The following is a 16,453-nucleotide window of genomic DNA, read 5'->3' on the forward strand; positions in this document are numbered from 1 at the left end:
GTGCTTTCCGGAGTCACCACTGCCGTTCACATCCCCCGGTGAGAAGGCCCGCTTGCTCTCTCCCTTCTTCCCGCCCGCCCACTCGCTCTCTCCCTTCTTCCCGCCCGCCCACTCGCTCTCTCCCACAGTGCTTTGTGGGGAGCACTGGGCCTCTATGAACAGGCTTTGTTGGATGAGCATGGCACCTGAGCTCAACAGGCCACTCGCTCACTGCCACCTGCCTCCTTGTTCAATCTGTTCGGTGGGGGGGGGGTCGGGTGGGGGGGGGTCCGTGCTCGTCAAGCAAAGGCTCAGATTTGAGCCTGATCACGGAGGCCCAGTGCTCCCTTCAAAGCAAGCGATCTATCATCTGCTCACCGATTTCCCTCCCTCCTATGCCCATGGATCCTGGTGCACCTGTCAATCAATTGGCGTTTGTATGGTGGGGGGGCGGATGCAGCCTGAGCCTCGGCATGCAGCAGGCAGGAGGACGTGTTGCTGTTGTTGCTCACGGGTGAGGAGGCTTCAGCATCTTGGCCAAGCCAGGCTGGAGGGTTTCCGTTGAGGTGAGTGAAGGTAAATACACTAAAAATGGGAGGGGGGGGGTTCTATATGCTTTCAAAGACTGCATTCTTCCTATCTAATATTTAGAAAAAATAATTGGACCAGGGCTTGATTAGATCAAATCATATCATTTTGTCGTGCAGGCACATCATTTCAGTTTCTTTTTCCATCTGGGTGGAAACCTTTCCCTCAATTACCATCGACCATTTCTATCAATTACCAGAAAAGTACATCTCCAAAGTATTGACCTCTCTCCCAAGGGAGGATCTAGATAATTTTGTATACTTCAATTAAATCTCTCCTCAGTCTCCTTCTCTCCAAAACAACCAAGCTCAAAGCCCAGCCAACATCCACTCAGAACCAGCATTTCCCTGTCAGCCCTGGAGATGGGGAATGAAATGTTGAACTGTTCCCCCCAGCCTGATCTGCTGCCTTCCATTGAGAGAGGTGCTGGGTACTTACATTCGTTGTCTCCTCCAGGAGGGTGATAAAATGAGAGTCCCAGGGATATAATGGCTGCAATTTCCAATATAATTAACGTGACATCTTGCAAAGCTTCCCATACTAACTGCAGGAAGGTTTTTGCCTTTTTGGGAGGTATGAAGTTCTGACCAAATACTAGTTTCCGTTTATCAAGATCAGCTGGACTGCCGGACAAACCTGGGGAAGGAAAAGAAGGTGTGGTTATTACCAAGACAAATCTCAATTCTCAGTGAAATCATCTTCAAGCACCAAACAAACTCGTCCAAAAATTGCCTCAAAGCAGTCCAAGATTTCAAGATTGGACACTCAACAATATTCTGGAAGCTGATCTGCTCCTTAGAAACAATGCAGCACCTTCAGAAGCTCAATTTATTGCTTTATTGCATCTGGACATTTCATCTGTCACCCAACTGCAATCTGGTTCAACAGGCCACTCAACGGATCTGATTTGGAATTGATCGTCGTCTATGAAGGTTGGTTTTCCTCCTGAAGCACTTCATGAAAGCAATAGTTCCTTGCCTGGAATTATTTCCAAGTTACCCACCTCTGGCAAACTAAGGCCCAATTTGTTACAAGTGGCTGATTCAAGTGGAAATAATATACCTCTACGGTCTGTGCTTCCAAAATTAGTCAGCTAATGCGATGGTGTGTTGCAAATTAAACCCAAAAACGTGTCAATTGCAAAAGGTTTTATACAGATCTTTTTCCTGGTAAAATGTTTTGCGGATATTTCATTATGTATTTCAACCTGAAAGAAAGTCCTTTCCAAATTGCATTAAAGTGCGTAAAATTATTCTTTATCCATTTTACCCTCACAAAACTGTTGTGGTTTTTAATTTACACCATTAAAATATATCCCTCATACATTCAGAGCAAAATATGAAGTAAATTGTTATGTTTCCTACAATTCTTAGTTTTGGATTATATTGAATGATCCAGATGGGCTTTGACAACAGCCTAATATTTTGGTTTTGCGCAGCTTGACTGAAGTTAAACATTTGAGAATTAAGCTATTTGAATTTAAATGCCCTAACTCATGGAGTTTGAACATATTTCTGGATTAATTTTTTAATCTTTATAGAGTTCTACAGGACAGAAGCAAAACCCTCAGCCCCTCTTGTCCATGACAACCAAGTTGTCAATCCAAGCCAGTCCCATTTGTCTGTGTTCATTCTGTATCCTTCAAAACCTTTCCCATCCACGTACCTCTTTCAATGCCTTTTCAACATTACAACCATCCCCCTCCCCCCATTTACTGCTCGTTCACGTAAAACTCGAGTTTTTGTCACATCCTTTCCATATTAAGGACATCTTTCCTGTAGTTGGGTGACTAGAATGGCACATGATACACCAAATGTGATCTCATCATGGTCTCATGGAAATCACAAAGGGAGCAGGCTCCTAGGACAGATCCCTGCAGAGCTCCTCTAGTCATAGATCTCCTCTAGTCATAGATCTCCTCTAGTCATAGATCTCCTCTAGTCATAGATCTCCTCTAGTCATAGATCTCCTCTAGTCATAGATCTCCTCTAGTCATAGATCTCCTCTAGTCATAGATCTCCTCTAGTCATAGATCTCCTCTAGTCATAGATCTCCTCTAGTCATAGATCTCCTCTAGTCATAGATCTCCTCTAGTCATAGATCTCCTCTAGTCATAGATCTCCTCTAGTCATAGATCTCCTCTAGTCATAGATCTCCTCTAGTCATAGATCTCCTCTAGTCATAGATCTCCTCTAGTCATAGATCTCCTCTAGTCATAGATCTCCTCTAGTCATAGATCTCCTCTAGTCATAGATCTCCTCTAGTCATAGATCTCCTCTAGTCATAGATCTCCTCTAGTCATAGATCTCCTCTAGTCATAGATCTCCTCTAGTCATAGATCTCCTCTAGTCATAGATCTCCTCTAGTCATAGATCTCCAGGAAGAGTACTTTCTGTCCATTACTACTCTCTGCTTTCTTCAGGCAAGCCAAACCGGAATCCACATGGCCAATGTTCCATCGATCACATGAACTTGTCAAAATGCCTTACTAAAATCCAATTGCACCACATCTACCACCCTACCTTCATCAATTTCCTTTGTTACCTCCTCAAAATTAGGCTCGTAAGGCACGATCCTCCCCCAGATCCCTGTGAACACTGTATCGCTCTAAATACTCACAGGAAAGGCGACCAATTATTTTTGCCCTTGACTCTGGACTATTGGATTAGCATAACTAGGGCCTCAGTGGCGGGGGGGATGGTGGACTGGGACTGGAAACCAATCTGGCTTTGTACCCACTGGAGTTCAGAAGAATGAAGGAAGCGATCTCATTGAAATGCACCAAATATTGAAAGGCCTGGATAAAATGCACACAGGGAAGATGTTTCCAGTAGTGGAGGGTTTGGACCAGAGGGAATGGCCTTGGAATAAAAGGAAACTCTTTTGAACAGAGACGAGGATAAGTTTCTTCAGTCAGAGGGTGGGGACTCCATGGAATTCGTTGTCAACGGTTGTGGAAACTAAGTTATTGGCTAGATTTAAACCAACGGATGGTAGGTTCTTCTTTCACAATGGTGTCAAAATTTATTGGGAGAGGGAAAAGCAGGAGAATGGGATTGAGAGGAAGAATACATCAGCCATTATTTGAAGGGTGGCAAAGATGTGATGGGACAAATGGGCTGATATAGTCCTTTCTCTTGTGGTCCTCTGCCATCTAATTTAGAGTGAATGATTTTGTTTCACCCCCATTGCCTCAAGAATTCTTGTCTAGATCGTCTTGATCTCACAGTCATGTGGAAGGGCAGGGATCATTCTATCCAATACAGCGGAGTTTACTGCCAAGTCTGTGGTCTTAACATTTTGTTAATTCGGTTAATTGGTCACATGGGTGTATTTGGGGCAGCACGGGCTGGAAGGGCCTATCACTGTGCCTCAATATCTTTTTTTAATTTTAATGATACAGGACGGTAGCAGGCCCTTCTGGCCCACGAAATCTGCAACACCCAATTACAGGATTCCATTTATTGTCATGTCATAAAGAGTGCAATATTACACGGAATTTGCTTGCGTCTGCCATAAGACGGACAGATTCGCCATCGGCAGAAATTGCCTGAACCGCCTCTTACCCCCCCCCACCCAGTGTCACCGAGTGTCCGTGGGTTCGCCTCCAGTGTCACCGAGTGTCCGTGGGTTCGCCTCCAGTGTCACCAAGTGTCCGTGGGTTCGCCTCCAGTGTCACCGAGTGTCCGTGGGTTCGCCTCCAGTGTCACCGAGTGTCCGTGGGTTCGCCTCCAGTGTCACCGAGTGTCCGTGGGTTCACATCCAGCCACACAGAGACCAGTCCAAACTATAAGCAGCCCGAGTTACAGATCTGACATGATCAGAAACTCTTCAGCAGCCCCCGTACGTTTTGGAGGGTAGGAGGAAACCGGAGAGCCCGGAGGAAACCCACGCAGATACTGGGTGTGAAAGTACGGGATACTATCACCAATGTATAGATTTGTATATATTTACATATAGCAGTAGTGACTGGCTGAGAGCCGTAGCCTCACCTACTGGCTGGTCATAAAGGGCTCCTGCTAACCAAACCCAGGTCAGTCTTGACTGGTCGAACTCGATGTACTACACTCCAGTCTTTTGTTAATAAAAGCCTTGGCTTGAGTCGACAAGTCTTTGAGTCATTCGACGCACTACACTGGGGTAACGTACAAACTCCTCATAGAAACCGCAGGGTTTGTAGTTGGTGCTGCATTGCAATAACTACTACACGAATCGTGGTCCGTCTTTTAAAAAAAATCTCCGTCTCCAGGTTCTGCCACTCACCGACACACTGGGGATAATTTATGGAGACCAATTAGCCTATTCGCTAAACCAACTGGTTTTAATAATTAAAGAGCTTCCATTCCATTCCATTCCGACTTTAAAACTTAAAAAACCTGCTGAGTTCATTAACTGGTTCTATCAGGCTGGAGGTCATGACGAAACTGAATATCAAATAAGCAAGGGTTTTACCTTAACACTTAACACACTGAAGAACCAAAAATAGTTTTGTTTATCCATTAAACAGATCCCATTGAGATCATTTTCCAGAAGGTTGGGCTGCAGTTTGTGAAGGTACAGGCACCAAACAGGAATCAGCGTTTAACCCGTGTGTCTGACAAGTCTGATGGAAGCATGGCCCATCAGTGCAAATGAGACGGCGCAGAGTGTCACGGCTTTAAGCACTGCTGACTTACCGGAGAATTTATACGAGCTTAAACTGAGGCAAACAATAAGACCATCTTATGTAGGAGCAGGATTAGGCCATTCAGCCCATTGAGTATGCTCTACCTGACTGGGGAGGCAGGGTTGGGGTAGCGGTTAGGGCCGTGCCATTAAGGTGCCAGCAATCGGGACTGGGGTTTGGATCCTGCACTGCCTGTAAGGAGTTTGCACGTTCTCCCCACATGTGTGTGGGTTTACTCAGGGGCTCTGGTTTCCTCCCACGGTTTGAAACGCACCAGGGATTAATTGGGCGGCACGGGCTCGAGGGCCCGAAAGGCTTGTTACCGTATGTCTAAATTTTAAAAATTGAAATAAAAAACTCATGGCTGATATTCTTTCAACTCCATTCTTCTGCCTTTCCCCATAACCTTTGACACCCGTTCCTGTCAAGAACCTATCAAGTGCATCATGAACATCTGCAGATGCTGTAATTGTAGTGTAAATACAGAAATGTTGGAGGATCTCAGCCGGTCTCACAGCGTCCAGAGGAGGTAAAGATGTATCACCGACGGTTCAGGCCTGAGCCCTTCAAGGAACCTATCAACCACTGTTTTAAATTTACAGTCGTCTGTGGCAACAAATTCCACAGATTCATCACCCTCTGGCTGGAGAAATTGATCCTGATCTCTGTTCTAAAGAGATGCCTTTTATTCTGAGGCTGGGCCCTCTGCAGCCAAAATATGGTTCAAATATTAGAATTATATTCACAGCCCTAGTAAGATATTCAGCTGTGTGTTCTTTCCAGCATTCGATAACAGGGCCTCAAGGATGCATTTTCTAAAACTTTATAGCTCACATCGGGTGGTAAATGACAAAATAATTCCGAGCATTACAAATCTCAAGGCAAAGCACAATTCACAGGGGCAGACTCTATCCTAACCCACCTGCAGGTCACAAATATTTTGGGCTGGTAAATGTGGACATTTTGAATGTTGAAAGGTGTGGACAGAGTAGATGTAGAAAGGATGTTTCTCATGGTGGGAGAGTCTAGGCCAAGAGGGAACTCCCTGCACTTCTCCAGTCTTTATTCTGATGCCTTCCTGTTTTTATCCCCTTGAAGATACGTTGGTAATGTATACATACATACAACAGGAACAGGCCACGTGTTCACACCGCCCAATTTACACCCAACCCCTGATACGTTTTGAAGGGTGGGTGGAAACCGGAGCCCATGGGGAAAACCCACGCAGACACGGGGAGAATGTGCAAACTCCTTTTCGACAGCGTGGAATTCGAACTCCAGTCCTGATTGCTGGTGTCGAAAGGCATTGCGCGAGCCATGCTGCCCTATCTTTACCTCCTATGGATGCTGAAAGACCGGCCGAGTTTCTGTGCTTTTACATAAAAAAAACTAAAAAGATTTGTGTTACGCGAGGTGAAAAGAAAACAAGGCTTTTACTTAAATGTGTTGTGGCCCCCGTTGAGAATGGCTGGGCTGGATATCATGGGCCAAAGGGCTGATCTGCATTTTAGAATGCAGATATGATGGAACAGAGGGTGATGCTTGGTGAAGATAGACAGAGGAGGAGGACTGGATACAAGAGGGATCTTTGATCAGCTGTTCTGGCCGTGGAGGCTCACTATGGCCACGATGAGAGACGGTCTTTGTTGTCACCAGGAGTAGATGCAGACTTGATGGAACTTAACGGTGCGGTTAGTGTAACACTGATTCTGGGTCAGTGATCCTGCGCTGCCTGGAAGGAGTTGTACATTCTCCCTGTGCCTGTGTAGGTTAACTGAGTGTATTTTGGCAACATGGGCTTGTGGGCCAAAAGGGTACCATGTTGCATGTCTAAATTTAAATGTAATGGGCACACTGCTTGGTTAAGAATTGCACAACTTGCAAATCAAACTCTTTTTCCTTCTTTAAAAAAGAATTTTTACCTCACCAGATTTTCTCTCTGGTTGGAACAATAAGATTCTAAGCTTTGTTATCAAATTGTCAGCAACGTCATTAATTTGCACCTCATATTAATTCTGCACCTCAACAATATTTCCCATCCCACCCAAAAAGGCCTTGTCATTACATTTTAAGAAAAAACACAGAACTGTTGGAGGAACTCAGCCGGTCTTGCAGCATCCATAGGAGGTAAAGATATGGAACTGACATTTGGGACCTGAGACCTTTGTCAAGGTATGTGTCAAATGCAGTCAGGCGTCTGAATTAAAAGACTGGGGAGAAGGGAAGAAAGGGCCGGGGGTGGGGTGGGGGGAGAAAGAGAGAGGAGTACAGAACGACAGACCAAAGGTGTGAATTAGATATGAAGAGAACCATAGAACACTACAGCACTGAAAACAGGCTAATCGGCCCTTCTGGTCTGTGCCGAAACATCATTCCACTAGTCCCACTGATCCTCTAAACCTCTCCCATCCATGTATCTATTCAATTTATTCTTAAAACTTAAGACTGAGCCCACATTTAACACCCCAGAGGCAGCTTGTTCCAAATTCTCAAGACTCTCTGAGTGGAGAAGTTCTCCCTAAACCTTTTCCTTTTCACCTAAAGCCATGTCCTCTCATATTTATCTCTCCCAATTTAAGTGGAAAGAGCCAACTCGCATTTACTCTATCTATTCTCCTTATAATTCTGTAAATCTCTAGCAAATCTCCCCTCATTCTTTTTCACTCCAGGGAATAAAGTCCTAACCTGTTTAATCTTTCCCTGTAACTCAACTCCTGAAGACCCGGCAACATCATAGTAAATCTTCTCTGCTCTCTTTCAACCTTACTGATATCCTTCCTGGAGTTTGACAACCAGAACTGCACACAATACTCCAAATTTGGCCTTGCCAGTGTCATATACATAACATCCCAACACCTATACTTTGATTGATGAAGGCCAAGATTTCAAAGCTTTCATTACAAACTTGTCTACCTGTGATGCCACATTCAGGGAATTATGTATCTGTATTCCCAGATCCCTTTAGGAGTAGAAAATTGATGCAGGGGGGTGGGGGGGGGGGGGCTTTTGTTTCAGTGGAAGGAGAGCAGGAGAAAGGGGGCAGTTTCAGAAACCAGAGGTCTATATCAATGCCATCCAGTTGGAGGGAGCCCAGACAAAAAATGAGGTGTTGCTCCTCCAACAACTTAATAAATGCTGTATTGACTCAGGACTTGAATGCTTTGGAAGAGATTCCAACCTGCCAGGCATCTGAACAGCCAACCTTCCTCTAAAGTGCACTCAATTGTGTCAACTCTGTCCCCTCTCAATTTTTCCCACTGACGAGAACAGATTGACTGTATCTGCAGTACCATTGTAATATTTTAAATAACGCAATCGACTACACGCAGGGGAATGAGTTTAATGAAGTTCCATGCTGCCTGCCCTATATTTAATCTCAAATATTTTATTTGCTCAGGCTAAAGCAATTTTGATGCTCTGAATATCTGTTAATTATTCATTCTTCTCAAAGTCACTTGACTGAAACATTGGATAATTAAACACTGTTGTTGGATGGTGACCTGCACCTGCTACCCCATCAATTCATCCCCAGACAAGTGTGAAGTGATGCATATGGCAAGTTAATCCAGGGCAGAACTCGCAGAGTGAATGTTGGGGTCCAGGAGAGTGTTGTAGAACAGGGAGACCCAGGGGTAAAGGGGAAAACCAAGGGGTAAAGGTGCAAACCTTCCAGACAGTGAAAGTTGACAAGGTATTGAAGTCCACAAGACAAGACGTACAATCCTGAGATTCCTTTTCCTACGGGCATGGCAGAGTTACCATTTATTGGCAGAGAGAATAAAACTGTACACGTTATTAAATAAAGAAATGTAAACAAACTGATTGTGCAAAACAGAGAAAAAAAATCAATAAGGTGCAAAAGTGGAGTCCTTTGTTATGGAATAATAATATATCTTAAAAGGGTAAGATTGTGAGGTTTAGTTATCAGGTCACATTTAACAAACAAACATCTCATTTGCCCTTCAAGAGCTATGCAAGGGTAGACTTTGTGTCTGCAGTTGGCTTTGCAAAGACAATGGGAAGTGCTTGTGAGAGTTTCACAAGTAGGTACTAATGGATCAGCATGTTTGAACAGTGTCCAGGCTCAAGAAGTGAGAAAATCTTTTGGCTGCTAAACCCAAGAGGGGGCAAGTTTCTTCGATAAGACATTTCAGATGCTGATTGAAGGAGATCAGTTTGTGTGTCCAACAAAGATCTCTCTCAGAAACCAATAAAGATCATCCTGAACCGTAGCAACTTAAAGCATCAGAGCCTGGTGAATATAATAACTGCTTAATTCTATGCACAGTGTGGAAGAAAGCCTGATACAAGTGAACTTGGAGAAGTGAAACGTGAATGATTGGACAGTGAAGAAAAATTTTCCTGAACACATTCACATTACATACACGTGTGCTTAGAATTTGAAGGAGGTTAAGTTAATAGCAAGAAGTTAATCTTATTATTATGTATCAAGAAAATAAACCAGTTTTGTTTAAGTAACCATTGTCTTGGTGAATTTCTGTTCCTGCTGGTTTTTGAGTCCTTTGGTACAATTAAAACAGTGGTTTTCAAACTTTTTCTTTCCACCCACATCCCACCTTAAGCAATCCCTTACTAATCACAGAACACTAATGGCATAGGGAATACTTAAAGTGGGATGTGTGGAAAGAAAAAGGTTGAGAACCACTGCCATAGAGTGAAAGTGCACAGAAAAGAGCCCTTGTCAGTGCCAACCAAGTTGTTGACTTAAGCCTGCATTTGGCCAATATCTTGTCAGATCTGGTTATAACCATAACTCCACATTTCTGTCTACTTTCAGTAAACATGCCCCAAAATATGCAAGGACTCAGCCCTTTGAAGAATCAAATCCAAAGACTCTTGGACTATATTCGTTGAATAAAGAATGAGAGGGGATCTCATAGAAACATTTCAAATGCTGAAAGGATCAGACAGAGTCGACATGAATAAGGTGTTTCCCTTGCTGGATGAATCTAAGACAAGAGGTGCAGTCTTAGAATTAGAAGGGACACATTGAAAACAGAGATGAGGAGAATTTTTTTTAGCCAGAGGGTCATGGATTTGTGGAATTCATTGCCACATCCAGCTGAGGAAGGATTGATCACTAGGGAGTTTAAGGGGGAGATTGATAGGGATCTAATTAGTCAAGGCATCAAGGGATATGGGGAAAAGGCTAGAACTTGGAAATAGATGCGAGAACAGTTTAGCTCAGTGTGGGTTTGTGGAGCAGACTCGATGGACTGAATGGCCTACTTATGTTCCTTTTTCTTGTGATCTTAAATTTCCTCACCATCCCCACCTCTGATCCCCCAATGATCACTGGATCGTACACCTCAGGTTTCTCTTCCTGAAGTCAACAATCACTTTTGGTGACACTCAGCCCCATTGACCGGCCTTCTCCCCAGAACCTTTGATGCCCTGGTTAATCAAGAACCTATCAATCTCTGCCTTAAATGCGCCCAATGACTTGGCCTCTATAAATCACCTGTGGCAACAAATTCCATAGATTTACTGCCCTTTGGTTAACAAAATTCCTCCACATCTCTATTCTATATGGATGCCCTTCAATCCTGAAGTTGTGCCCTCTTGTCCAAGACTCTCCCACCGTGGGAAACGACCTCTATACATCGACTCTGTAGCATTTTGCAGGCTTCACTTCATTGGCCAGGACATTTAGTACAAGAGTTGGGACCTCATGCTACTCATTGTTGAGACCACACGGTGTAATGTGCGCAGGTCTGGTCACCCCGCTATAGGAACTATGGCCTTCAGCTCAAAAGAGTGTGGAAAAGATCCACGAGGATGTTATTGGGTTATAAAGGGGGGGGGGTGGAAATTAGTTAGGGTGGGACTATTTTATCGCCTGGCTGAGGGGGTGATCTCACAGATGCATATAAAATCATGAGCACCATGATCAGTCTTTCTCCCAGAGCAGGAAAGTCTACAACTACAGGGCACATACAGGATGAATGTAGGCAAATGGGGCAAGCTTGGGGGGGAAAGAATTTGACAAGTTTGTCTTTAAAACACAGAAGGTGGTGGGTGTAAGGAACGAGGTGCTGGAGATGGTTGAAGCAGGTGCTACTGCAATGTTTAAAGAAAAATAATTGGACGATTGTAGGGATATGGGCCAAATGCAGGTAGGTGGGCTGAGTGTGGGTGGGACATTTTGTCAGCGTGGGAAGTTGGTCTGAAGGGCCTGTACTGCTCAATGACTCCAATAATCCAGATTTTCTTCCTCAGGGGGTGAGGGAATTAGAAAGCACAGTAGCAGAATCATAATTTTTTTTGCCAAAAGATTGCTTTATTTTAATGTGTTCCTGACACAGGCTTGGGTTGTATCCAAAGTTTGGAGATGATGGAAGTGGAAAAAGGCAAGGTTAGAAACTCAAGATTTAAAAAAAAAGTATTTACAACAGGTGGAAGCTGAATCCAGTCATTGAAATCTGTGTCACCCAATTAACCTACAATCCCCCCCACCCCGTATGTATTTGGATGGAAATCGGAGCACACAGAGGAAACCGATGCTGACACAGGGAGAACATACAACACTGGACTCAGACACTGTAACAGCGTCACACGAACTGCTACACTAACCATGACACCCAAGACAGAATGTAGAATATGGTACAGTACACAGGGCCTGTACTAGCACAGTACAGGCCCTTCAGCCCTCTATGTTGCACCAACCTATATATTTCTACCAGAATAAAACTAAACCCTTCCTAGTTTGTAACCATCGATTTTTCTTTCATCCACGTGCTTACCTAAGAGTCTCTTAAATGCCCCTAATGTTTCAGACTCCACCACCACCCTCGGCAAGGCATTCCAGGCAATTGTGGGAAAAAAAACTTACCCCTGATGTCTCCCCTGAACTTTTCTCCCTTCTCTTTGTACAGATGTCCTCTGGTGTTTGCCACTCCCACCTTGGGAAAAAGACGCCAACTGTCCACCTTTTCTATGGCTCTCAGAATCTCATAGATCATAAGATAAAGGAACAGAAGTAGGCCATTCGGCCCAATGAGTCTACTCCGCAAATCCACCCTGGGCTAATTTATGGCCTTTTTCCCATATCCCTTGATACCCTGACTAATTAGATCACTATCAATCATCTCCTTAAACTCCCCCAATGATCAGGCCTCCACAGCTGAATGTGGCAACGAATTCCACAAATCTGTGACCTTCTGGCTAAAATATTTCTCTTCATCTCTGTTTTAAATGGGTACCTTCTCATTCTAAAACAGTTCCCTCTTGTCCTGGATTCACCCACCATCTTATTCATATCTACTCTGTCCAATCCTTTCAGCATTTGAAATGTTTCTGTGAGATCCTCTCTCATTCTTCTATACACCAGTGAATACAGTCCAAGAGCTGATAAATGTTCCTCATATGTTAGCCCTTACATTCCAGGAATCATCCTGGTAAATCTTCTCTGTACTTTCTCCAATATCATTACATCCCTTCAAAGATAAAGGGCCCAATTGAAGTCCCACCAGTGTCCCACGGAGCCTCATCAACACCTCCTTACGCTTATACACTATTCCCCTTGAAATTAATGCCAACATAGCATTGCTTCCTTTACTGCCGATCCAATCTGGTGGTTAACCTTTATGATTTCCTGCACGAGGACCCCCAAGTCTCTTTGCACTTCGGAATTTGGAATTTTCTCCCCATCCAAATAATAATCTGCCTGTTTATTTCCTCTTCCAAAATGTACAACTGTACATTTCTCAACATTATATCTCATCTACCATTTCTTTGCCCACCTTCCTAATCTGTCCAAGTCTCTCTGCAACCTTTTGGTTTCTTCAACATTTCCTTCTCCACCACCTATCTTGGTGTCATCTGCAAAGTTATCCACAAAACCATTAAATCCATAATCTAAATCATCAATATACATTGTAAAAAGAAGTGGCTCCAACACAACTAGTAACAGGCAACCAACCAGAATAGGATCCCTTCATTCCCACCCTTTGCTTTCTGCTTATCAGCCAATGCTCCACCCAATCTAATATCTTTCCAGTATTTCCATGGGCTTGCATCTTATTAAGCTGCCTCTTATGTGGCACATTATCAACAGCCTTTTGAAAATCCAAATACACAACATCCATAGCCTCTCCCTTGTCCATCCTTGTTGAGATTTCCTCAAAAAATTCCAACATGCTGTTCAGACAGGATCTTCTCTTCATTAAACCTATCATGCCATGCCCCTCGAGGTATTTCATAACCTGGTCCTTGAGGTTCAACTCCAATAACTTTTCAACTATTGACGTCAGACTAAAAGCCCAACAATTTCTTTTTTTCTGCCTCTCTCCTTTCTTAAACAGAGGAATCACATTTGCAACTTTCCAATCCCCCGGAACCATGCCAGAGTCTATTGATTTCTGGAAAATCAATTCCAATGCCTCCACAATCTCCAAAGCCACCTCCTTCAGAACCCACGGGTTCACTTCATCTGGTCCGGGAGTCTTATCTACCTTTAGTCTATCCAGCTTACTAAGCTGGAGACCTCTATTAAGTCTCCTCTCATCCTTCTGTGCTCCAAACAGAAAAGTCTCAGTTCTGCTAACCTTGCCTCATAAGACATTTTGCAATCCAGGCAACATCCTGGTAAATCTCCTCTGCACCCTCCCCAATAGCTTCCTCATCCTTCCTATAATGAGGTGACCAGAACTGAACACAACACTCCCAAGTGTGGTCTTACCAAAGATTTGTGGAGTTGCAACATGACCTCTTGACTTTTGAACTCAATCCCCTGACTAATGAAGCCTAGCATCCCATCAGCCTTCTCAACTATCCTATCAACCTGTGCAGCAGATGTAAAATTTGAGGTCCTCAAGAGGACAAGCAGCACTTGCTTGTTTTAGCATTCTCCCTTTCCATTTCCACTGGAGCACATTTACAATCGATCAATCCAGCAAACCTTCTTCTCACATTAAGATTCTATTCATCCTCAAAATGAGCTGGCACTCCACCAAGCCAGTAGGTCATCAGTATAAGCATTGAACGCATCTCTCTGTGGGAAATGAGGCATCGCTTCTGCATAAATGTGATGGAGAAACTGGCCCACTTCATACTGCTGTGCTGAATTCAGTCTTCCATCCCATCCACAAAACTGATGTCTTGAATTAAAAGTCAATGCAAATTCAAAGACAGCCTTCCCTACTTGAGGAGCAACATTCCAGGCATGTACCCGTGGAAACTAACCTTTCCCCTGTCTGCCCATAGGAGAGATTCGTCTGCAGCATTGATGTAACAGCCCTTAAACATTATGCATTCTGAAATGTTCATCAATTCCAATACTTAGCAAAGTTTTCAGGCTAATTCATTAATAGAGAAACTCATAAGACACAGGATCAGAAATAGGCTATTCAGTCCATCAAGTCTACACCACCATTCAATCATGAGCCGATCCATTTTCCCACTCAGCCCCACTGCCTGGACTTCTCCCCATAACTTTGATGCCCTGGCTAATCCATCAAAGAAGTGGAAACACTCAGTTGACGGTGAATGATTAGAAACATTTATTTTAAAATCACAAACCCAACAAATTGTCCATTATATGATCTCAGGCAGAGTGCAGAGGAACATCAATGGCTGACAAAGAAATGTTGAAATTCTCAGCCAGGTCCATTTCCAGAATTGGTTTTAATGATAAATTGTCTCAATCTATTCTTTGCCAGCCAGTGACTAAAGGCATTTGATCATCAGATCACAAGTACATGGTGATCCGTTAGTGACCATTAACTAGCGTATCCCAGGAATCCTTGGCTGTCCAACCAGATCGGGGTACTTGCAATCTTAAATACTTAGTGACAGAAACCAGAGGAATTGCTGAACCTACAAGGAGGATATTCGTTACAGCCCATCCCTCATGCTCTTGAGCTGGTGGGTTTGAGAAGGTTGAGAACCACCTTCTGGGACACACAAAATGCTGGAGGAGCTGAGCATGGTTCCTGATGAAGGGTTGCCGGCTGAAACATTGACCGTCGAGGCATAACAGCAAAATTCCAACCCACGGACAACAGAGATATTACAAATTTAAGATGTCGAGGCAGACAGGAAAAGTTTGGAAAGAGGGAAAAAGACCTGGTCTCTTCTTATGGCACAGGGAGAATCATTAGAACATAGAACATTCCAGCACAGAAAAGGCCCTTTGGCCCTCGATGTTGTGTTGACCTATATAAATCTACTCAACAATCTAAACTTTTCCTACCTCACACCAATAACCCTCAATTTTTCTTGCATCTATGTGCTTGAGTCTTTCAAATATACCTATTGAACCAGCCATCACCACCACCCCTGGTAATGCATTCCAAGCACCCACAACTCTCTGTGTACAAAATATCTCCCCAAACATTTCCCTTCACTTCGTACAGTTGTCCTCTGGTGTTTGCTGGTGTCCACCGTATCTATGCCTCTCAGAATCTTGTTCTCTATTAAGTTTCCTCTCATTCTTCGTTGCTCCAAGGAGAAAGGTCCCAGCTGTTAATCTTGCTTCACAAGACTTATTTTCCAATCCAGGCAATATGCACATCCTTCCTATAATGCGGTGACCAGATTGAACATAATATTCTTAGTGTATTTTCACCAGAGATTTATGGAGTTGCAACATGACCTCTCGACTCTTGAACTCATTCCCTTGACTAATGAGGCCTTAACGATCCTCTCAACCTCCGCAGCAACCTCAAAAGATGTATGGATTTGGGCCCAAAGGTCCCTCTGTTCCTCCACACTGTTAAGTATCCGATCATTAACCCTGTCCTTAGCCTCAGATTTGATCTTCCAAAATGCATCACCTCATACTTCGAAGTGATGAAATCCCAAATGAAGTAGACTTGGGGAATGATCTCTCATCAAATCACCTCACTGCCAACAAGGTGCAGTCCTTCCGGGGATGAGGGAGGTGCTGTATTTTCTTTTGGAGGACAACCCCCCCACCCCACCAAGACTTCACCAGATTTGACAGCAGAATCCAGACTGTCGAAGTAATATCGTGTCCTGCTTTTGAACTGTTAGAGATGGACGCAAGAAACAAGAACACAAAAATAGCCACTTCTCCCTCCGAACAAATGATCAAGCCAACAAATATATTCACTCAAATTCAGAAGAACGAGAGGAGATCTTATAAAAACATTTAAAATTATGAAAGGAATAGATAAGATAGAGGCAGGAAAATGGTTTTCACTGGTAGGTGAGACCAGAACAACAGCCTCAAGATTC

At 43.7% G+C, this 16,453-nt stretch overlaps 1 protein-coding gene across 6 annotated transcripts in view; it reads right to left on the reverse strand.

Annotated features, from left to right (window-relative positions):
* The window catches only part of LOC138765221 (plasma membrane calcium-transporting ATPase 1-like), a 249,628-nt gene that overhangs the window by 101,350 nt on the left and 131,825 nt on the right, over nucleotides 1–16,453 (reverse strand). For all 6 annotated transcript variants that reach the window (XM_069942198.1, XM_069942200.1, XM_069942199.1 and 3 more), the window contains exon 3: nucleotides 1,006–1,203. In XM_069942198.1, the coding sequence (XP_069798299.1) occupies nucleotides 1,006–1,203 (198 nt within the window). The remainder of the gene's footprint in view (nucleotides 1–1,005; nucleotides 1,204–16,453) is intronic.

This window comes from Narcine bancroftii, chromosome 5, assembly GCF_036971445.1.
Source record: "Narcine bancroftii isolate sNarBan1 chromosome 5, sNarBan1.hap1, whole genome shotgun sequence".
NCBI lineage: Eukaryota > Metazoa > Chordata > Chondrichthyes > Torpediniformes > Narcinidae > Narcine > Narcine bancroftii.